The sequence below is a fragment of the Somniosus microcephalus genome, chromosome 8 (genome assembly GCF_052327205.1).
Source record: "Somniosus microcephalus isolate GS21.2 chromosome 8, FLI_Smic_1.0, whole genome shotgun sequence".
In the NCBI taxonomy this organism is placed as follows: Eukaryota; Metazoa; Chordata; class Chondrichthyes; order Squaliformes; family Somniosidae; genus Somniosus; species Somniosus microcephalus.
The window spans coordinates 27,186,007-27,210,517 of NC_140994.1; the positions used below are offsets into that span (position 1 = coordinate 27,186,007).

A 24,511-nucleotide genomic window follows, 5' to 3' on the forward strand; every position below is an offset into this window, starting at 1 on the left:
TTTGTCTGTTTTTAATTGTAATCAAAAAAGCAGGAGCTAGAGCATGTTTTTCAGTTACACGTGCTAAAAATCAGATCTTCTGTAATAAATCCCTGAGGGAGGCCCGTTCTACAAAACATTTTTAAAATAAGAAGCTTGTTCTTTTTAACTTGTTCTTGGGATGCAGGCAACATTAGCATGGTTGCGTTTATTGCCCATCCCTAGCTGTCCTGAGCAGGTGGTGATGGACCTTTTCCTTGAACTTCTGAAACGACTGGTCCAATTAAGCTTTTTGTCAGTGTTGACCTGCAAGATGTTGATGGGGTGGGGTGTGACTTTGGTGGTGATGGTGCTGTTGAAGGTTGGGGGAGATGGCTGGGCTTTCATCTCTTCAAGGTGATCATTAATTCATCTATTTTGAAATACAGTACTATTTGCAAAAAAAAGACTACCAAGATTTTCATTGCATTACTGTAGCAAACTACAATGGCATTTACCACAGAGTTCATAGAAAGCTTAAAACACAGCAGAAGTAGCACAAGTTAATACATGTATCATCTTTTCTCTTAGCTATAATATTGGTAAGACCCACAAACCAGTTCATGATTTTCTTTTAAAAATCAAACCTCACAACTATAATTTATTTTTGTGGAGGCAGATTTTTAAATTTCCACAGGTAACAGGTGTTTTGTTTTCAAATCAAGAAATGGAAAAGTTGTTCATACCTATGATTTCCCTGTGCGGCGAGTTCTTGTCTCCAGCTGGGCTACCGGGAAGAGGCACACGACATTACTGATTAATGAGGAAGGGAGAATCCAGGGATGTCACCCAGTCTGTACTTGTGCACTTCCCAACAGTCAGCTCAAGTTGCATTGGCACAGTTACAAAAATAGGTCATCTACATTTCTTTTCAGTCAGAAATAGGGGAATGAGGGAAGCAGTAAACCTAAGGTGGTGGGAGTTAAAAAGAAAAAAAATGTATATGCATTGCTAATGTATTGCTGGATAGTATTACTAGTTTACTTATTTTCAAAGCCCAAGAGATGCATGTACAGGAAACTCTCGATTTACCAGCACCTAAAATAACCAGAAATCTCTTAACCGGCAAAATTCAGGAGTAGGTTCAGGTAAGTTTTACTTCATATTAGTGGTAGTTCCTGGATCTGTGGCTGTGTAACTGGGGCTCCTACACTTGTTGCTAAGCAACAGGGACGCTTGGTCTGTGGCCGGAGTTCCTGCACATGTTGCTAAGCAACAGGGATGCCTGGATTTGTTGCTGTGTACGGAGCTCTCGTACCTTTTAACTGTACCTCTCTGTAATCCGGACTTTTTGATAAACCGGCACCACGCCGGTCCCGTCGGTGCCGGATACCAAAGAGTTTCATGTAGTAGCAAATAATTACTATTTTTATAGTATATCTTTTAATCCCCTTTTCTTCCAATGCTGGCCTCTTCCACATCTCTGATTTTCATCGTTCCACTGTTGGCGGTCATGCCTTCAACTGCCTAGGCTCTTGGCTCTGGAATTCCTTCTCTCTTTACCTCTCTCACTCTCTTTCCTCCTTAAGCCGCTACTTAAAACCTACTTCTTTGACCTAGCTTTTGGTCACCCGTTCTAATATTTCCTATGTGGCAAATTTTGTTTGCTAACACTCCTGTGATGCACCTTGGGATGTTTTACTATGTTAAAAGCGCTATATAAATGCAAGTTGTTAAACAGTTCTGACACACTTTTTTGATTCCATTTTTTTTTTTTTTTACAATGCCTTGTTCGCACCATCAGTTCTCCAGATTGATTGTTAAAGTCAAGTATGTTGGGAACCATGCCTAGATACACACAAGGTTCGACACAGCATGCTGATTTTAATCAATATAACATGAAAACATCTCCTGCGGTATGTTTGAAGCTGCACTTGTATATTGCAGTATTTGGAGAGTATGATTCTTTTCATGACAAAAATGAAATAGCAAGGCTCTTTCAGGTTCACATCTGAACTTGTCTTAACCTATTCTCCTTTCCAAGAGCCAAATATCCAAGTCTGTGGCTTCTTTTCATGTTGATATACTGAAGATGCCAATATCATTTTTTGGACCAGAGAAATTAATAGCACATACTTATACTGCTGCTTCTCATCACACTCTGCACATACATATTTAGAAGCATGCAAAGATCTCTCACCAATTTCCAAATGCTGATGACATTTTAAAGTTAGAAAAGAACAACAGGACAGTTTTCTCTTTCCTAGCATTAAGAACTTCAGCATTGAACTCTAGATTATTCATTAGACCACACCAAAAGGTGCGGGTTTTTTTGTAATGGCTTTGCACTGATTGCAGTTACACTGCAGTCAGTGTAAAGTCAAATTGGTGGCAAACCTCATTCTCCAGGTGGTCTTGTACTACCACAAAAATACTGAATTGAACATTGATACAAGATGTGCATTGTATCAGCCCTACTTGTACCATACTTGGTCTTTGTTAGATTTAGTTTACCTGGAGAAAGTTGTTCAACTCCATGTTCATAATTTGGCAATGTACTGATATCGATATTCCAGCTTTTAAAGCTTCGCTTCATCGCTTTCACTTATTGCAACCTCATTACATAGAAATTGCAGCACAGAAACGAGCCATTCAGCCAAGCCAGTCCATTTGGTGTTAATCCTCTGCGTGATCAATAGTCCAAATCTCGTGTTCCCATATCTCTTTATTCCCCTTTCCTTCGATTAATCTATCTAACATAGTTAGATGAATAGCTCTTCAAATTTAATGGAGATGGTAATTTGCTCTGAATGTTCCTGCTCTAACCTGTCCCTCCTTGCTTTCCCTAACCTGTAGATAACCATTCCTTCCTCTACCACTACCAGCTCCCTGTATCTCAGCAGGGCGACTACCTTCTGAAGCACTTGTTCTAGAAACACCACTCCTTCGCTGATGTGTCAGATTGTCTCCATATATACCTCAAGTTTTGAGATCTTGAGCTCCAGTAATCTCAGTTGGAGACATTTTTCACAGAAGTGTTAGTCTGCGTTAACATCTGCTATTCAAGTCCCACATCCTGCAGGAACTGCACATCACTGTCCCTACCTGTGCTGCCATTCAGAATATAAATGTTAGTTTATATTCTTGTCTACTTAAATTTCAATTAAGCTATTCTTCTTTGTTCCTCTCTGCTCTGATGATTTTTATTTTACAAAACAGGACAAAATTGATTTTTTTTCCATAAAACCCTCTGCTTTGACTGATGATTATGATCTGTATTGCACGGTGATTTGAAATTTGATTTTTGGCTAATGGTTGTTCTATCGCAATAAACAAATGTCTTCCATTGTTGGCTGCATTGTTCGGCTGAACTTGCTGTCGATCATTTGATGAGATTGGAGCAACAAAATGGTCTTGAATCACCCATCTATTCCTTCTCCAGTCTCCACCGGTGCCACTGATCCAACACTAAATATCTGCTCGTTAGGTCTTTGTGTCCCTGCCTATACTCTCTGGAGTTTAGAAGAATGAGAGGTGATCTCATTGAAACATACAAGATTCTGAAGGGGATTGACAGGGTAGATGCTGAGAGGTTGTTTCCCCTGGCTGGAGTGTCTAGAACTGGGGGGCATAGTCTCAGGATAAGGGGTAGGCTAGTTAAGACTGAGATGAGGAGGAATTTCTTCACTCGGAGGGTTGTGAATCTTTGGAATTCTCTGCCCCAGAGGGCTGTGCATGCTGAATCTTTGAGTATATTCAATGCTGAGATAGAGAGATTTTTGGACTCTAGGGGAATCAAGGGATATGGGTATCGGGCAGGAAAGTGGAGTTGAGGTCGAAGATCAGCCATGATTTTATTGAATGGTGGAGCAGGCTCGAGGGGCCGTATGGCCTACTTCTGCTCTTATTTCTTATGTTATGTTCTTATGTGATGCAGTGCAGTTGGTAGAAGGGAGACGACGAGGAGACCTGGTGAGATGATTCTTATCTGGATCACGGTACGGTGAAGAGCAGTATATGGAAATAAATCTACTGCTCAAATCACAACTTGTGTTCTGCAATTTATTGTTGAAGTACAAGGAAGAAGATCCATTCCTCAAAACCAGTTGTACAAGAAAGGACACGTAGCTGAGCAGATTTTAAAATGAACTTCACTCATTTGAAGTTTAACATCGTGTTTTGGACAGAACCAAAGATAAATAATCAGAAACAAATTTACCCTATTAAAATTTCTCAACCATGCTGCTCCATATACTGTAAACATAATGAAAATAAAATAAAAACCTCTTTTAAATAGTATTCAAGTTTATTAAGTTTTGCAATTCATTAATCCAAATTATTTGATTTGATTCAGCAGCTAAACTTCAGACTCTAACCTTAGCTTTCAAATGGCCGATGGAACATTCTGTCTGATCAAACACTTGTTCCTTTACCACAGAACTAGACTAAGCACTGTCTGATTTAGTTCATAGATTAGTTGTGGTTTAGCAGTTGGCAGTCAGCTTTAAAAGTAATTGTAACTTCTCAATACAATATCTTACATGAAAGTAAAATGGCCTTTTGAATTTACTGCATTTTGGATTCAAAATGTCTACACCCCATTGTTAATGTTCTCAATTGGCAGCTGATTTGGCAAATTTTCTGTCTCAAATAGAGCTCCAATTTCAACTTTCCAAATGACACAAAAAATCTAGTGTGTAAATATTTTAGTGATGAGGGCCTCAAAACAAATGGCTTTCTGCCAAATTAGTGTCAGCTGTGGCTCTGTGGGTAGCCCTCTCGGTGGCGTGGGTAGCCCTCTCGGTGGCGTGGGTAGCCCTCTCAGTGGTGTGCTCAAGTCCCATTCCAGAGACTTGAGCACAAAAATCTAGGCCGACACTTCAATGCTCTGCTGAATGGTCGGAGGTGCCGTCTTTCAGATGAGACGTTAATCCGAAGCCCTGTCTGCTCTCCCAGGTGAACGTGAACGATCCTATGGCACTGTTTTGAAGAAGAGCAGGGGAGTGATCCCCAGTGTCCTGGCCAATATTTAACCCTCCCGTCAACATCATTAAAACAGATTGGGGGGAAAATTCAGTTGGTTGTGCCTCCCGTTAGCGCCTTAAGAGGGAATGCAACTAGCGCCCGGGCGCGGCACTGCCCACGCCTCCCGCAAAATTCAGCGGGAGGTTAGTGGTGGCGCTAACCGGTAGTGCACTGCGGCTCTGCGCCACTGGCGATGATGTCATTGGTGTACGCAGCGCCCCGCTGACCCCCCCCCCCCCTCCCCGGCCACGATCTTCGAGAGTGTCCCCTGACTTACCGCCAGACGCTATGTCCGACTGGGTCAGGGAGCGTACCTGCGGCCGGGGTGGTGCAATTTAAAGGCAAGGTGCGGGGCGGCCATTTTTGTTGCTGGCCGCCTGCCAGCACCTGCCTGCGCTCCCGTCCCAGACCTCCTGAAACGCCACCCCCCCACTGAGTGCTGGCTGCGCTCCAAGAGCCTGGCACTTCTCTTGAGTGCCGGGCTCTTTTGCCTGCACTCCCGATCCCTGGGGGCCCAGCTGGGCCCCAGGTCGCGCTGCACAAGGCCCCTCCCCTTTAAGAAGGGGAGGAAGGCCTGCAATACCATGGCACGACGTCGCAATATTGACTCTCAGCGCCCCAAGAGGGATGCGGGGCGCTTCCAGTAGCGCCCTACTTCCTTCTTGGGGCGCAACCACTCAATTTCCGGCGCGGGGACGCTAATTTTTCTGGGGCGCTACTTTTAGTGCCCCGGCGAAGTTAGCGCCCCAATTGGGGCGCTACTCAATTTTTAGCCCATTATCTGGTCATTATCACATTGCTGTTTGTGGAACCTTGCTGTGTGCAAATTGGCTGCCGAGTTTCCTACATAACAACAGTGACTACACTTCCAACAGTACTTCATTGGCTGTAAAGCACTTTGGGAAGTCCGGTGATTGTGAAAGGCGCTATATAAATGCAAGTATTTCTTTTTCTTTTATTACGTGAATTCTTTATTATGGTATCCTGGACCAAAGGTCAGACTAGCCATTTAATGCGACAGGCAGCAGAAGTGTGCTTCCAGGTACTAATATTTTAATGTTATTAATTGACCACAATGCAGAATTTAAAAACAAACCTTAAATTATGTTTTGGATTGAGTTCCCAATTGTTGTCTGACAGTTCAGTTTCACTGTTGGGCAGCAAGTTGGGCATTGTTACTCAGCGCATCCAACCATTTGGAATTCTTTTTGGGGTCGGAATTCTGGCTTGGCTTGGTTTTTTTAAACTAATCTGCCATTTTAAAGTATACTATTTGCCCTTTTTATTCTTAAAATTGAAAGTGGATCTAGATAAGCAACTTGAAATTTAGTATGTCTGATAGAAATGATGGAAAATTTTCTGTTGCTGCACTGTCAACCTATGAATACTTGTCGAAAAATGTGTTGCTTTTAAGCACTGCGATGCTTCTTTGGATGGGGTGGGAGTTCTCATCAGTAGTTTTTAACTAAACTTCATTTCATCAAATGTGACAAGTGGCTTTCTATCACTTTGGGCAAACAAGAATAGTGTAAATTGTGTGCCAAGATAAATTAGTGGTTTTATGTGTATCTTAGCGATATTGAAATGTAACTTGGAAAGATGTGGTTGCTTTTGCATCATTATGCAGCAGGCCTGAACTTTTGTTCTTAAACCAACAGAACTAGGCATAAATCTTTCTTTTTTACAGTAATGCTTAGAATAGTTATCCCTTGGCGGACTCTGGTAGCATTTATAAACCAACGAAACTACAATGTTACAGTTTATCCAAAGATAAAGCAAAATGTGCCGCATGTAGATATGTTGGGCTGTACGGAAATCAATGTTTGTCATTTAAATAATGTAATCCTGATTTTTAAACTTATTTGTTCCACACCTGCTTTTAGTTTCATAAAACCCAGTTGTGGTTAGGCCCACTGAAGCGAATGGAAAATTTTCTCCGGTGTCCACCAGCTAAACACTTGGTAATTACAGCTTCAAAATAATTACAGTATTTGTGGTTGCATTTTCTAAAGATGCCAACATGTATTTAATGTGAATTGTAGATAGTTGTGGAGGTTTTTTTGATTTAAACAAATGCATGTATACAATTAGCCACTGCAGTTTGATGCAAAATGTACTTTATTCTGCTTTTTTCAATACGATTGCTACAAGCATGTGTATACAAGTCAGGATGTTGGCGGATTCTTGTTCCATTACTTGGAACTGTACAAGATATGCACTATGAAAGTGTCTGAATTTTCCCAACAAAAAAAGTAGATCACTTTTTAAACAACTTTTTAATTTTAAATCTGTAAACCGAAATAAAGGCATTAAAGAAATCGCAGATAAGTGAGAGTCTTATTTACATAAGCCTAGAGCAGAAGACATCTTTTAACTTGGTTAGCTGGCAAGTATCCACACCTTAAAGGGAAAGATGACGCCTAACTTGCATATTTTTGTTCTTTTCTTTGCCTCCCCAGGCATTAGTATCGCTGGTGATTTTGGGGAGGTTGGTGTTGTACCATGTCACCCCGGCAAGTTGGCTGGGAAATCTTTTGCCTAATTAATTGATGGATCGGACATCTTCTGACATTATTCTGCATCGGCCAATCATGCAGGTCACCAAGGGGCATGCCTTCCAGTGCTCCGCTGGCCAGAGGTGAAAAGTCGACTCTAGCGAAGGTTGCATCTTCTGGTGCACTGATGGCCAGAAGTGTCCAGCTAGCTACAGCAACATCATTTAAAACAGTTGCCCGCAGAGTTAGCAGGAAGGATGTTACTTTCCCCCGAGATGGAGAATGTGCGCACAAGGAATGATCCATCGCAACTTTGTACAGGAAACTTTGTGCTATCCGGAGGTGAGCTATCCGGCAATCTGGAACCACCGGCAAAAATCAGCAGCCGTTTTTGGTTTTTTTGCTTGCTTTGAACAGTCAAGCTGTGCAAGGTCTGTAACTATAGCAATAGCTTCAGCTACAGAGCTTGCAGCCCACACCCGAGTGTTTAGAAGCTGTTGCTAAGTAACAGTGTTTGTTGTCAAATACGGAGATGAGAATCTCCGTATCTCTCAACATTAACTCTGGAGAGTATGGCAGTTTTGAGGCAATGGCAGCAGCTCGGTGCCGGATAGCACAAAGTTTCCTGTATTTTGTTTGCTGGACTACAAGAGGTTAGGTGACCAGGCCACCTGCAGGTGGGCGACATGTCATACCTGTGGTCTGGTATGTCTGATGGATCCAAAACAAAGGGGGTGGCTTTGATTATTTCATCTAGATACAGAAATACAATGTTAAACTGGACTCCACAATCACAGCGACTACTTAAAGCCAGGATCTGTCTCATGACTGTGGTGGGTGCTTATGCACCAGCTGAGGAGATTTAAAGACTAGTTCTACAATTCTCTGGATGACTGCATGTTAACACTCCAGAGAAGGGATTTGCCAATCTGTTCTGGTGGTTTTAATGCAGTCTCAGGGTGTGACAAGTTCAAATCCTAGGGCCTCATGGGAGTGGAGTCCTAAATGACCTCACTGATCACCACTTTGTATTCTGCCACACTTACCAGCCCAGGTTCTTCGTTCCAATGTAAAAATATTCATCACCTGGCTGTGGTACTTGAATGATGGGGCTACCAAAATTGACCATATTCTGGTAGGGACCAGATAATGAAATCGCTCAAATAATGTAGAGTCTTCCCGTGTCTAGAATTTGACTGTGATCATAGACCTGTAGTGGTGTCCATTTGTCCACACTTGATGAAAGCTTCAATTAAGAAAGAAGCAGGAAAAAAAAGTTCAGCCTACGTGAACTTGATGTCAATTCTGCATGTCGGCAATGCATCGAGTCAGGTTTAACAGGATCTTTAAATCCCTTGTCCCAGAGCAGCATCGAAGAGGAATGGCTTCATTTTTAGAATACTTGTACGTTGTGACGCTGCCCATGAGACTCTTGGATTAAGAAAATTGGCTAAGGAGGAGTAGCTTTTTTCATATACTCTAGACATCATAGGAAAAAAGGTGTGCTGCCCGCATTTCAGGGAACATGGCTTTCTACAGAGAAGTTAACTCGCAGAGAAGGATCGCAATAAGGAACAATCAATAAGCCTGGACTGATTAAATCGAACATGAGGTTGAGGACGCTCTCCGAAATAACAGAACCAAAGGTGCATTTGCAGCATTTAAAAGACTGAGAAATCAAAGCCTCTGTATTTCTGCCTCTATTAAAGACTCGGAATGCACAGATTGAGCGATCGAGACTGTAGTATGCGTGGAGTGATTAACCAACCTGGGATCACTAATCCACGAGTTCTGTTAACACCCAGAAATACGATGCAGAATTATGCTGCTGCGCCAAGCAATGATGGATCTAGAAAAGAATATATGAATCTTGTATCTCCTGCTTCCAACAAACTTTTCGCCTTGAATGCAATAATATTTGCATCATTCCAATTCTTCTGCATGCATCGGAGACTTGGGGCTGGATTTTCATTGGGCCGTGGAGTTGGGATTGGAGGCGTGTGGGGGTTTAAAATCCTGAAATCGGGGGTCCCGCCCCCATGCCAGTTTCAAAGGAGGCGGGTACCCACCCTGCACTGGGACCCGCCTCCCCGAGGCGGGAAGGGGATTAGTGCCAATTAACTGCCAGTTAACAGGCAGTTTTTAGCCTAATCCCTATTTTAAAGCTTGAAGTGTGGGATTCCCGACTGCTCCAAACCACGTCAAGTTAGCGAGGCGGGCCGTCGGGATGAAGGGCTTGGAGGGGTTGAGATGTCCGGTGTTCAGGTGAGTGATGGGTGCATGAGTGCAGAAGTAAGTGTGTTTGGTCTGTGTAAAGTGTTTAAAGAAGTTCTACTAACCTTTACTTGCCTTTACAGCCTTCCTTCAGGTCTCGGGAGTCCCTCCTCTCACCGGCACAGAAAGCAGAATGGCCGCCAGCTGTCAAAATCTGCAGCCTCTGCTTTCTGTTCCGGGGAGATCTCTCCTTCCTCTCACGATGATTTAATTAACCTGGAGTACAGATTGTCAGTGTTTGACGGCTTGAAACCGCTGTCGAACACTGATATTTCATCTGTCAAAAGGTCTTGACGGATTAAATTTCAATCTGTGATGTCACCTGTTGCCAGGTGGCCCTTAATTGGCCTGCTGAGCCCACTGGGCGGGCTCAACAAGGTCAATCCAGTCTAAATTGCGTGGGTTGGCTAGAACTCGATGGAGGCGGGACTACAACCCCAAAAGTTGTAGTCCCGCCTCCTACTCGACGCCTCAATGAAAATCCAGCCCGAGGACTGTCTTGCAAGCAAAATTGACGCACCGGACAAGTGTCTTTGTCACACCTGCTGCATTCAGTGGTGCGACCGTGTCACCGATAGTAAGGTCAGAAAGATGATCGCCCTACCTCCCCTAATTGTCACAGTTGCCAAAGGGCATTTATCCCTCTTTAGGAACATGGCTCGACCGGTCGCACAACACCTCCAGAGCCTGTCCTCCGAAGATGTGGAAATGGCCCCCCCCCCCCTCCCCCCCCCCCCGGAAGACCAAGAAGCGCCCAGCTCTCGACCATTACAGCTGATCACAGATCCCAGAATTTAGGAATCTTCTAAGTCATGAAAGCCGAGGATTGTGAGAGATGGCAACATATGATCCACCAAGCAGCAACAACAACAGCGACTTGCATTTGTATCGTGCCTTTAATGTGGTAAAACATCCCAAGACGCTTCACGCAACTCCACAGAAGCTAGTGTGGAGCATAACCTCAGCATAGAGCTGTTGGGCCAAATGGTCTGGTTCTGTGCTGTGTAATTCTATGTACCAGTTTGACACCGAGCCAAAGAAGGAGATATTAGAACAGATGACCAGAAGCTTGGTCAGAGAAGTAAGTTTTAAGCGGCGTCTTAAAAGGAGGTGGAGAGGACTAGAGAGGGAATTCCACAGGTTGTGGCCTAGACCACTGAAGGCACGGCCACCAATGGTGGGCCGTAGGAAGTTGGGGGATACACAAGAAGCCAGAATTCAAGGAATGCAGAGTCCTCGGTTGTAGGGCTGAAGGAGGTTACACAGATGGGGAAGGGTGAGTCCATGGAGTGATTTGAACACAAGGATGAGAATTTTAAATTTGAAGCATTAATGGATCGGGAGCCAATGTAGCAATGCTCTGAAGGAGCATACTACAATAAATTAATTGGGTGATCACTTTGCTGAACATCTCCATTTGGTCTACAAGCCTGACCCTGAGCTTCCGGTTGCTTGCCATTTTAATTCACTGTCCCACTTCCACTTTGACCCCTCTATCCTCTGCCTCCTGCACTGTTGCAGTGAAGTTCCACGGCAGCTCCCGAGAACAGCACCTCCTCTTTTGATTAGGCACTTTACAACCTTCCGGACTCAACATAGCGTTCAACAATTTCAGATCATAACCACTGCTCTCATTTTTCTGGACAGCAGGCGCTGGTAATGATTCTTCTGTTGCCATTTACGGCTCCTCTAGACCCAACTTTTGTTTCTTTTACTTGTCCCATTACCACCCCATTTTGCCTTGCACCATCACCCCTTTTGTCATTTAATCTCTCCTACCTTCCACCCTATCACAGACCTTCCCTTTTTGTTCTTCGCTCCCCTCCCTTTCCCTGCCTCTGTACTTGCTTAAAACCTGTTACATGCGTAACATTTTCTAGTTCTGACAAAAGATCATCGACTTGAAACGTTAACTCTCTTTCTCCCCCCACAGATGCTGCCTGACCTGAGTATTTCCAGCATTTTCTGTTTATATATTTCAGATTAATAACACCGTACAAAGAAACAAAATTCAGGAAATATGCTGAAAAACCACTAAACTGACTTGCTTGATAGTTTCATTGTGTGGTATAATTTCTACTTTATCCAAGGCAATTTTTTGCCTGTATCCAATCCTAATTTTCTGTATTAATGTATAGTTCAGTAATACCCAGCTTATGGGTAATAACTAGTTGTGATTTATTGTTCACGTATTACTTCGTCTGATTTCTGGTTCAACTGGCATTGCATTTCATACATTTGCCAACCCAGTCCAGTACAGTTATTACAGCTGAACCCATTTAAGATCAATTTACAGTATGATGAGATGAAATCCTACTTGAGATGAAAATTATTGCATGTTGAAAAACAAATTCCAGTGAGCAATGTTGACCCATAATTGAAATCCATTCTAAAATCTTCTGTCATGTCAAAAATTTAAGACTGTAATTTTAGTTCTTAGCCATTTTAATTTTAAATCTGCACTTTTCATACTACAAAGAACAGTTAATTAAATCACTGTGTGAGCTTGGTCTTCCTGACTGCATCCCATGTATTCAACTTATTTAATCAATTCACATTAGCAAACATCATCATGCTAAGAAAAGGTTAATGAAGATGACTCCCCCACTCCCTTGCCATTGCATGCCAGCATTTGAATTTAGCTATTCCTGTTCTGGAGAATTTTTGGGGTCTCCTGGAGGGCTACACGAACAGGGCATGTTTACTGCGGGGCATGAACATTTTAAATAACAGCCGATAGAATTGCATTTTATACCAAAATGTGGCCATGGTATTGGAACCTTGGATGGCCTTGGACTCTTTTTAGAACCTGATATTCACAGACTATGACAGGACTCGTTTGTAACAGGGCTAGACAGACTGGATGCAGGGAGAATGTTTCCCCTGGCTTGGGGGGGGGGGGGGTGGTGTCTAGAACGAGGGGTCACAGTCTCCGGATACGGGGTAGGACTGCGATGAGGAGAAATTTCTTCACCCAGAGGGTGGTGAACCTGTGGAATTCTCTACCACAGAAGGCTGTGGAGGCCAAGTCACTGAATATATTTAAGAAGGAGATAGATACAAAAGGCATCAAGGGGTATGGGGAGAGCAGGAATATGGTACAGGAAACTTTGTGATATCCGGCACTGACGGGACTGAGCTGTTGCCGATCTATCAAAACTGCCGGACATACAAAGTTAATGTTGAAGCATACGGAGGTTTTCATCTCCGTATCTGACAACAAACACTGTTGCTTAGCAACAGCTTCTAAACAGGCAGCTGCAAGCGTCTCTAGCTGAAGCTGTTGCTATAGCTACAGATCTTGCAGTGCCTGACTTGGGGGGGAAAAAAGCAACGAGAACTAAAAAAACTTATAGAAAACGGCTCCTGATTTTTGCCGTTAGATCGAGTATTCCGGACATATAACCTCCGGATAAACCAAAGTTTCCTGTATTGAGATAAAGCATGATCATGTTGAATGGCGGAGCAGGCTCGAATGGCCTACTCCTGCTCCTATTTTTCTATTTTCTATGTAAGCCTCTTGGTTCTTTTCGCCTGCCCCCCACCCCCCATACTTTCCGGTCAAAAAATGGAAAAAGACTAATGCCAACTAAGAGCCCGGAAACCATTATTCGGTCTGTTGAGCTAAATTGAGGCATATTTTGTGTAAAATCATCGAAAGCAGGTAGGAGCATGAGTTTTTGAATTTTATCGGAAATATCTTTTCACAGGAAAAATGTGGGTAACTATATCGAAGGAATTATTTATGTAATTAGAAAGTCAAATTACACTCATAGTGCCCTTTAATGTAGAAAAAAATATCCAATGTAATGTAGATCCTTAGCTAGGTGTTTTTGTGTTTAATCCATATCCACGAGGAGTTGAATCAATACTTGCATGATCCTGATGATTGTTTCGGATGGCAAATTCAATTGTTCAAACTTTTGACTCACCTTTTCATTTCCTATTGACAGCACTCTGAGAATGCTGCATTTAAAGATAGATTCAGACCCATTGGCTAAATGTATTGCTCACTGCTGTGATCAAGTTGGAAAGCAGTTTCCATCAGTGATTTAAAGCACATTTAGCGAGGGGAGTGACTGCCTCTTGGACCGATAGCTGGTTTGCAGAACTGGCAACTTGTAAACCTGTACCTCATGCCAATAAACATATTTCACATGACATTACAGGATAATTTTGATATGAACTTTGATTCCTCTTCCGTTGGCTGCTCACATGGATGAAAGAAGTTGATCGTAGTTGTGCCTCTTGTCTCTTTTCAAACTTGTATTTGTTTTTCTTTCCTGCGATGATGAAGCATTATATGGGAGTGCAGAGCAAGCAGAAAAAAGTCAGCTTGCTCACCAGTTAGCTTTTTGTTTTTTCAAGAAACTCTCTTCTGCAGTTACTCAAAATGTTCTTCTCCTTGTAACTGTAGTTTTCTTCTGGTAATGGAAGTAATTTTTCGCAACAGAAAAAGGCCACTAGGCCCAACAATTCCTTTTTATTGATTTTAACCTCATACCTGCTTTCTCACTATCGTGACACATTTTTTTTATCTCTCTAGAAACATATCTTTCTCTTTGCTACCCACTTTTTTCCCCATAAGTTCTATCCAACTTTAATTCTTTCTTCTAATTTCATAATCTTTAAACGTGCTTTAGTTTTTAACTATAGTGAGCAATATTGTAAGCAGCAAATTTGTCAATGCCCTTCATAATCTGAAAAGACAAGCCTTCAGGATGACTTAATTGAAGTTTTCAGAGGACAAGTCCAACCTTATCTTAATCTTTCCCCATAACTTAGATTCTGGATATTCAGAATCATTATGGTTGCTCGTCTCTATCCTCTGAAGGGTGATATGATTTGATGACTAGACGTGCACACAGTACTCCAGATGGGTTCTGAATAACAATGATGTAGTCATTTTTGATTTGTACTTTTAAGTCTGTGCTAATGCAACCAAGGGAGCTTTTTCCCTTAGTAGAGGGGTCAATAACTAGGGGGCATAGATTCAAGGTAAAGGGCGGGAGGTTTAGAGGGGATTTGAGAAGGAACTTTTTCACCCAGAGGGTGGTTGGAGTCTGGAACTCACTGCCTGAAAGGGTTGTGGAGGCAGAAACCCTCAACATTTAAGAAGCATTTGGATGTGCACTTGAAATGCCATAGCATACAAGGCTACGGGCCAAATGCTGGAATATGGGATTAGATTAGACAGGGCTTGATGGCCGGCGCGGACACGATGGGCCGAAGGGCCTCTATCCGTGCTGTATTACTCTATGACTCTCTATGACTCTAAGTACCTGTACCTTTTTTGCCATCTTAACTGCAGGCAAACATTAGGTGAATGGTTTCAACAATTTATCCAGAGTAACACCAAGATCACTTTCCTGATCAGTATGCTGTATGATTGCCCCAGTTAGGAGCTTTAGGGGGGAAAAATTCAGTATCGCCCCGTTTGGGGTGCCATTATCGGCCGTGCGCAAAATTTTAGCGCCTGGCACTAATTATCGCCTCCGACGGCAAACTTGGCTTTTATCACCCCTGGAGGCGATTGGAGCGCTAAATCAGGCGCTTCACACCTGTCTTAGGGCGCAAAGGCCGAGGAGCGAGGCGCTACCTCAGAGCGCTGGTGAAGCTCATGTGATGTCAGTCAGCAATGGAACACAGACACACTGGCGCCGGCCAGTTCTTAAAGGGGAGTTCTGACGAAAGGTCATCGACCTGAAACGTTACCTCTGTTTCTCGCTTCACAGATGCTGCTTGACCTGCTGAGTTTCTCCAGCATTTTCTGTTTTTATCTTAAAGGGGAGGCTTGATTTTGCTCTCCATCCACATCCTGCTCATTGCAGCCTTGATTCTCGGCCTGGAGAGACCTGTACATCAAATCTGCTGGAAAGAACAATGGAGAGACCCAGGGAAAGAGCTCAGAGTGCAGCCCCCACATTCTCTAAATTGATGCAAGGGCAAATCAAAATGAACCTGCAAAGTGCTACTCAGTACCCAAAACTCCTTCACAGTGTTGAATCACTCTCTCTCTCTCTCTCTCTCTCTCTCTCTCTCTCTCTCTCAATGCGTGGTACAAAAAAAGGCAGGAAATGGTCACCTTTAAATAGCGTTTCCCCAGTCCCTTCCTGGCTGCAAAACACTCCACTCAACCTGTCGTTGCTAGCGGCAGGCGTTAAGGCAGAGGGCACCACTCAATATCCGGACCGGGGCTTTGCGCACTCGACTGACGTCACAATCTGCCGGCGCAGGAGATCGTGGAGGTAGTGTTTAGCGCTGCCGCAAAATGTCTAGTTAATTTCGCGAGCGGCGCAAACATCACCGGGCGCGAGTCGCTTTGCGCCCCATTAGTGCCCTCTTAAGGTGCTAATGGGAGGCGCAAACAACTGAATTTTTCTCCTAGTTTCTTGTTTCAATGTTAGTTATTTTACACGTCTCAACATCAAACTGCATCTGCCACCGCCTCACCCACTTACCTAAAAGTTCCAAATTCTCTGAATCTGGTTGCACTTTTTTGGTATTGGCTAGAAACTTGGAGATTTTGCTAGACTTTCCTTGTGCAAGTCATTGCTATGCACAAAAGGTAGCAAGAGTCCAAACTATTAATTATTGCTACCCTCTTCTTCCTATTTTAAGACATCTAGCTACGCCATACTTTTTCTCTCTTTTCTGTGACATTACTTGGCAAAAGCTTCTGGAAGTCTATGTATATAATATCAATTCCTTGTTTGATAAATCAATAATGCCATCCAAAAGTTGTAATCCATTAATTAAGCATACCTCCCTTCCTGAATCCATGTTGATTATACTTTACTAAGTTATGTTTTTCTGGGCGTTCACCTCCTTGGAATACTTAAAATTGTTTCATATTTTCTTTGTAACTAATAGGCTTACCAGTTTGTAGTTTCTTAGGTATTTTGTGACCCTTTCTAATAAGAGATTTGTAAACTGCTTCTGAATATTCCAAAATTTGGTGAATTTACAAAACTTAAGTTAAAACTTTACTGAATCCAAGTCCTCATCGCCTTAAGGTTTTCCTTCCTTAAATTGGTCAAAGCTAGGAGATAGAAAGCTGTTTTTTCAAAAGTATGTCCCCAGTGGGGATATCAGAGTTTGAAAGACTTCTTGGGAGCAAGATTCAGATTTATTCTGACAGCAACTTCAAGAAGGAATGAAGTTCAACTCTCTGCATAGTGGAGACTTGGGAAGGTTGAAGATTATAGTATGTAATTTCACTTTACAGTAGCTATCATTTTCTACGTTGCAAAAAATCTTTATCTAAAGTGACATATTAGAAAGTGCAACTTCTGATTGTTCTAAAGCTGCTTATCCATCTAATATTGTCAGCTACTAGTATTGAGAAAGTGATGGAATTTGTATGCCAGCTGCACATGCAAAGTGTTTCCATGTTTGGCAACATTGTTTTTAATGGCACACTAAGGACTATGGTAGCATTTTCCATCATATCCAAAAATATAAGAATGGAATTTTTATCCAGCGAATACTGTAGGCCAACTTGTGCAATTAGGCATCTTTGTAAATTTTGAATGTTTTAAGAGTAAGGTCAACTACTGATCTGGAGTTAAACTAGTAGCTGGTGCACATCCATTAACCTTCAGAGTAGCTGTAATAATCAGATACAGAGATACTGTAGTAACCTTTCAAGTGTTAAGTGAAATGCAGCTGTATTACTGTATTTGTGGTAAAGTCCCAGATGGTTTGGTGGTGTACACAGTCTGTTGTGACTAAAGTTTATAGCTCAGAATTCATTTAGCATAATTGAGGATGACCCAGTATTATTGCAGCTGGTAAGAAATGTTAAATATGGATAAGGATGTACAGCCACTTAAGCATCACATGTTGTCCCATACAAATGTATCTATATACAGTAATTATATTCTGCTTTAAATATGTATCTAGGACAAAAAGATCACTCTATTTTCTGATTTGCTCAAATAACCATGTGATTCACTCACATGTAGGAAAAGCTATCATCTGTTATATTGCTTTCTTGCTCACTTATAAATGAACAGAAAAAATAATCAAGAATTCTGGAAACAAATGTAAAGGCTACCAATGAAGTTGGCCATTACATGTTACCAATATTTTTGCCTCCACAGACCTCCATTTTCTACTAAGTCTCAACCTTGCCCTCTGGTCTATTCCTGAAACTCCTAGTCTCTTCACCTTTCACTACCACGCCTACTCTCAATCAATGTTTTTATTATGGTTTCTTCGCATGCAAGATTTCTCCCCTTGGTGCCTTTCAGGTCTCTACCTTTTGTGTAGGTGTCAGCCTTGGCTCAGTGGTAGCACTCTTGCCTTGGAGTCAGAAGGCCATAAATTCCAGTGATAACAACAGAAAATGCTGGGAAAACTCAGCAGGCCGGGCAACATCCGTGGAGAGAGAAATAGAGTCAACGTTTCAGGTCGAAACCCTTTGTCAAGACTGGAAAAAGCACAGGAAATGAAACCCATTAAATGGCCAGTTTGGGGGCTGGATTCCAGTGACCTGCGCACATAATCTAGGATGGCACTCCAGTGCACTACTGAGGGAGTGTTGCACTGTTGGAGGTGCCATCTTTCGAATGAGATGTTAAACTGAGCAGGGGCGTTATCCCAATGTTCTAGCCGATATTTAGCAACACCACTTTTTAAAAAAAAAAAAAAACATTATCTTCTCCTTTATCTCCTGGTTGATTGTGGGACCTTACTGAGCACGAATTGGCTGCTGCCTTTCCCTACATTACAACAGTACTTCATTGCAGGATGTCCAAAAGCACTTTGTAGGCAGTCATGAAAGGCACAAAATAAAATGCGAATTCTTCTTCCTTTGACCCCTTTTGCGCATGCATCCCCTTGCTGAGTTAAGAAGCACTGCTAAAGGGGGGAGGAAATGGATTTTAATTGAGAAATCTATATTTCTTTTTTGTAAAGTGAGTTATTTCTAACCATTGCTTACTGAAATCCTCTTTCAGGAGTGATGTTGCTTCCCTTGATTGCTTGTTGCTCACCAGTGTATTTGTGTAGTTTTATTTCATAATTCATCTGAAATAATTGCACTACAATTTGGGGGGGAAAAAAACATTTATGTCCTCAATATTGCTTCGCCATTGTCTAATTAGCTTGATCACTTGGCATTCAAAGCCAGTATTAACTTTGTGAAATTAGTTTGCAATTATTTGGCTGGCAAACCATCATTTTGAGATTGTCTATCTGTAAAATGGAAACTAAAACGACCAATAGCTGTAAAAGCTACAAATTAAATTCTAGTCTTAGTGTTTCAACTGTTCACATTATGCACTTGCAGTAGAGTCACGGTGGATATTATTGCAAAAGAAATTGAAATAGGCCTACATGTGGGTATGTCTATATAGTAAGTTAACGAAAGTTCTGTTTTTTTTAAAAAAAATGAAAACACTTGACCATGATCAAGGCTGTCTTCGAGAACAAAGATAATATCTGAAAGTGGTAAGTGAAGGGCTAGGGTACTATAATAAAGGAGGTTGCTTGGAATTAATTCTGTTGTATGCCAAACATGAATTTTTTTTTAATGTACTCAGCTCAGTAAAGTAAAAATACAAGTTCATATTTAAAAGTCCATATCCTTGGCCTGCTGCTAAAATTATCTATGTATTTATGTCATGTGATTGTAACCTGGGAGAAGAGCCCTTGTATCAACTCCTTTCTGAATGAATTTTAATATAGCTAAAGTAGTACACGTAGATATAGAAAGTGCTTGAGTCTGTCCGGTGATGGTTAACATTTGAGTTGAGAAGACTGAAAGTGAGATGACAAAACCATATCAAAAGCACATGATGCAAATTCTTAAGCCAGCCAAGTAAGTTTTATACTTAATGCATTATGCAAAGACCTAAATACATTACAAACTGTACCCAACTTCAGATTACTGATGGCTTGCATAAATATTTTTCATATTCTCATTACACTCCGAGATCACTTTTATATAAAATATTTAATCAAAATACCCAACAGGTCCTTCATATGAAAATAGAGAGAGGATTAAGCTTTATGATTTTTTTGTTTAATATGTACTGTGTACAGTTCTAGTATCTTTTGACAATTGTTTTAGGCTAAACCTAATGCCTAAAGTGGACATGTACCTTGAGGAATGCTAACTATTTTGGTACAACTTGTAAACGTGCCCACAGTCATTGCACTTTTTTAAAGAAAGGGTTATGTTTGCCCCTTTTAAAATGCAATGACTAGAAATTATTTAACTTTACACTACAACACTGAGTTAATTTTGAGTGTATAGCTACCTTAATATTTGCAATTGTATCCGCTCTATCCACAGTAACAAGTTCCATGTTCTGTGTTTAGGTGGTTCAAGTTGGAGTCCAAACCAGGAAAGAAGTCAAAAGAAAGAGGTGCAATCCAAGTTTGCATCCAGTTCATGCGAAACAACATGACTGCGAGTATGTTTGATCTATCCATGAAGGATAAAACGAGGTCCCCTTTTGCCAAACTGAAAGACAAAATGAAAGGAAGAAAAAATGATGGCACTTTTTCTGACCATTCGTCTGCAATCATTCCAAGTACAACTTCTGCTAACCCTGATCAAGAAGCATTGGAAATAGATAAACAGTTGAAATCAAAGCCAAAAAGAACCTTCCTTTTGGGACCTCAAAGACTATCATCTGCCCAGTCAATGTCAGATTTGCCTGGTCCCCGTCCATCGCTGGAAAAAATTAAATCCAATACTATAGGCCATGTAGTCTACAAACCTCCTTCAGATTCTGTTCACCCCAGTGAAGAAAGGGGTAAGTCTGTTCACAAAAAGCTTATTATACTGATTTTGTTTCTAGGTAAGTACACATTTCATTTTGTTTTTTAAAATGGCAAAAATTAGCTTGCTTCCTAAAGCAGCCAATTAATTTTTCACATTTGGCTTTTATGAATTTTTAAGACTAATCTTGTAAGCAGTTTTTATTATAGTTTTTGAACTGATTAGAATTGAAACTATTTTGACCGTAACTTGGATTAAGCACCTGTCTCCTGATGTGGCCACTACACTTTATGAAACTAACAGGTCACATAAGTACAGTACATAGAACCTGTTTTTGGATTGAATGCTTTTGTGTATGCAGTCTGGTTGGTTTAGACATCCGCCTGCTTTATACACCTGTTATATTTGAGAGCACCGCAACAGTACCAACTCCTGCTGTTTATTTGTAAAAGTGGATTTACTGAGATGGGAGCCCATATAACCAGAGAAAAAACAGACACTGACCCAAAGAAGGAAAGGTTAGGAGGGTGACCAGAAGATTGGTCAAAGAAGTAGATTTTATGGAAGGTCTTCAAGGAGATGACAGTGGTGGAGGGGGTTTAGGGAGGGAATTCCAGAGCATGGAACCTAGGCAGCTGAAAACACACTGGAGCGAAGGAGGGGGATGAGCATGAGGCTGGAGTCAGGGGAACGGCAAGTTGGTGGTTGGAGGTCGTAGTGCCAGGGGAAGTTACAGATAGGGAGGACTGGGACCATGGAGGGATTTAAACACCAGGATGAGAATTTTAAATTGGGGACTGGGAGCCACTATAGGTCACCAAGGATGGGTGCGATGGGTGAGGAGGACTTGATGTGTAATAGCATATGGGCAGCAGAGTTTTGAATTAGCTGAATTTCACAGAGTGCGAGAACACTGGAGGTGAGCGGGTCAGTGGCATGTTGGCTGAAGTAGAGGTGAAAGCAGGCGATGTTGTGGAGCTGTCAGTCGGTGGTCTTCGTGATGGAGAGGATGTAGGGTGAGAAACTCTGCTCAGGCATGAAAATGGATGCTGAGGTTGCAAACAGTTGTTCAGCCTGAGATCGTGGCCAGGCAGGGATTGAAGTCTGTGGTGAGAGTACAGAGCTTGTTCCAGGATCTGAAGACAACAGCTTCACTCTTCCCACTGTTTAGCTGGAGGAAATTACAACTCGCATCTAAGACCGAATGTTGGGCAGTACAGAAGCAGTTGAGAAATTAGGAGGTTAGAGCTGGGTGTCGTCAGTGTACTTGTGAAAGCTGATCCCAAGTCAACAGATGATGTCTCCAAGTGGCTGCATGTAGACAAGAAAGAGGAGGGGCCAAGGAACAATCCTTTTTTTTCATTACCTTGTGGCACATGCTCTAGTCTGTGATTTTATGCAATACTGCAGACACTTCAAATTCTGAATCATAAGTAGGTTAAAATATTGAATACTAAAGCTTATGGTGTGAAATATTCCTTAAAAGTAGTCAGACCTTGCTAAGGATGATTGTAGGAAAGATATAAAAGCAATGGTCAAGTTGCAGTGTAGATTCACTAGGATGTTACCAGGGAAAATGGATTATAGAAGGAATAAGAGGGAGTTATAAAGAGAGACTTGTTTTTTTCTTTTTATGAAGGGTTCTGATACGATGAGTAGTGATTTCTGTTGGTCAGCAAGATAGTAATGAAGGGTTAGCTTTTTTCCATAGATGGTTGTTCGAATGTGGAATAATCAGCCACAAACTGTTGAAGTAGAGTCCAAGAGTGCTTTTAAAAAGCAATTTGATAGATGCTTGAACCAGGGTATATCCTATTAAATGGTATGGATTAGAGTGGGATTAGACTAGGTGACTCATGAAGGAAAACACTGGTGCCCACTTGATGGACTTGTATGATCTGTTTCTCTGCTGGAACGTTCTATGATTCTACAAGTATCTCCAATAACCAGAATGTTTGCTGTTGACTGAAATTAATGATTATTCTTCATAGTGTGACTAATTTTTGAACTAGTAAGGGAGGAAAAATTTAATTTCAACCAGTGAATAAAGATTTGAAGTTTTCAACAACAACTTGTATTTATAGAACACCTTTAACGTAGTAAAACATCCCAAGGCGCTTCACTGGAGTGTTATCAAACAAAATTTGACACCGAGCCACGTGAGATATTGCGGCATATGGTCGAAGAGGTAGGTTTTAAGGAGCATTTTAAAGGAGGAAAGAGAGGTGGAGAAGTTTAGGGAGGGAATTCCAGAGCTTAGGTCTAGGCAGTCGAAAGCACGGCAGCCAATGGTGGAGCGATTTAAAATCGGGGATGCGCAAGTGGCCAGAATTGGAGGAGTACAGATATCTTGGAGGGTTGTAGGGCTGGAGAAGGTTAGAAATAGGGAAGGGAGCGAGGCCATGCAGGGAATTGAAAACGAGGATGAGAATTTTAAAATTGAGGCATTGCTTAACCAGGAGCCAGTGTAAGTCAATGAGCACATGGGGATGATGGGTGAACAGGACTTGGTGCGAGTTAGGACAAGGGCAGCAGAGTTTTGGATGACCTCAAAGTTTACTGAGGATGGAAGATGGGAGGCTGGCCATGTTTTGCATTTGAATAGTTAAGTCTAGAAGTAATAAAGGCATGGATGAGGGTTTCAGCAGCAGATGAACTGAGGCATAGGAGATGGGAGTAGGCATTCGGCCCCTCGAGCCTGCTCCACCATTCAATGAGATCATGGCTGATCATCCAAACTCCGTACCCTGTCCCTGCCTTCTCCCCATATCCCTTGATCCCTTTAGTCTCAAGAAATATATCCAACTCCTTCTTGAATATATTTAATGAATTGGCCTCAACTGCCTTCTGTGGTAGAGAATTCCACAGGTTCACCACTCTCTGGGTGAAGAAATTTTTCCTCATCTCTGTCCTAAATGGCTTACCCCTTATCCTTAGACTATGACCCCTGGTTCTGGACTCCCCGGCCATCGGGAACATCCTTCCTGCATCTAGTCTGTCCAGTCCTGTCAGAATTTTATAAGTTTCAATGAGATCCCCTCTCTTCTAAACTCCAGCGAGTACAAGTCCAATCGACCCAATCTCTCCTCATACGTCATTCCTGCCATCCCAGGTATCAGCCTGGCGAATCTTCGCTGCACTCCTTCCATGGCAAGAACATCCTTCCTCAGATAAGGCAACCAAAACTGCACACAATACTCCAGATGTGGTCTCACCAAGGCCCTGTACAACTGCAGCAAGACATCCTTGTTCCTGTACTCAAACCCTCTCGCTATGAAGGCCAACATACCATTTGCCTTCTTAACCGCCTGCTGCACCTGCATGCTTGCCTTCAGCAACTGGTGCACAAGGACGCCCAGGTCTCGTTGCACTTCCCTTTCTCCCAATCTATTGCCATTCAGATAATCTGCCGCCTTGTTTTTGACACCAAAGTGGATAACCTCGCATTTATCCACGTTCTGTTGCAACTGCCGTGCTTCTGCCCAATCGCCCAACCTGTCCAAATCATACTGCACTTTAAATCCTGATGGTGTTGGCATAACACTTGTCATCTTTAGAGCAGAGAAGGCTAAGAGGAGATTTAATAGAGGTGTTTAAAATCATGCAGGGTTTAGATAGAGTAAATAAAGAGAAACTGTTTCCAATGACTGAAGGGCTGATAACCAGAGGGCACAGATTTAAGGTGATTGGCAAAAGAACCAAAAGCGACATGAGGGAAAACGTGTTTACGCAACGAGTGGTTAGGATCTGGAATGCGCTGCCTGATCGAGTGGTGGAAACAGATTCAATAGTAGCCTTCAAAAGGGAATTGGATAAATACTTGAAGGAGAAAAAATTCAGGGATATGGAGAAAGAGTGGACTAACTGGATTGCTCTTCGAAAGAGCCAGCGCAGACTCAATAGACCGAATGGCCTCCTTCTGTGCTGTACTATTCTATAATAGTGAATTTGGGTAAGGTTTGGAGAGGGAGCGAAGGTAAAAGAAACTGGCATTGCATCAAATGTGTTTTAAAGTAGAACCTGT

The 24,511-nt window shown here is 42.1% G+C and overlaps 1 protein-coding gene across 5 annotated transcripts in view; it reads left to right on the forward strand.

The window, feature by feature from the left end:
- The window catches only part of rab11fip2 (RAB11 family interacting protein 2 (class I)), a 101,601-nt gene that overhangs the window by 24,798 nt on the left and 52,292 nt on the right, over positions 1-24,511 (forward strand). For 4 of the 5 annotated variants that reach the window (XR_015079199.1, XR_015079198.1, XR_015079197.1 and 1 more), the window contains exon 2: positions 20,082-20,566. Coding sequence is in view for 2 of the 5 variants with exons in the window: in XM_085994402.1 (XP_085850528.1) it covers positions 20,082-20,566 (485 nt within the window). In the remaining 3 variants the exon portion in view is untranslated. The remainder of the gene's footprint in view (positions 1-20,081; positions 20,567-24,511) is intronic. The other variant, XM_085994403.1, reaches the window with a different exon arrangement.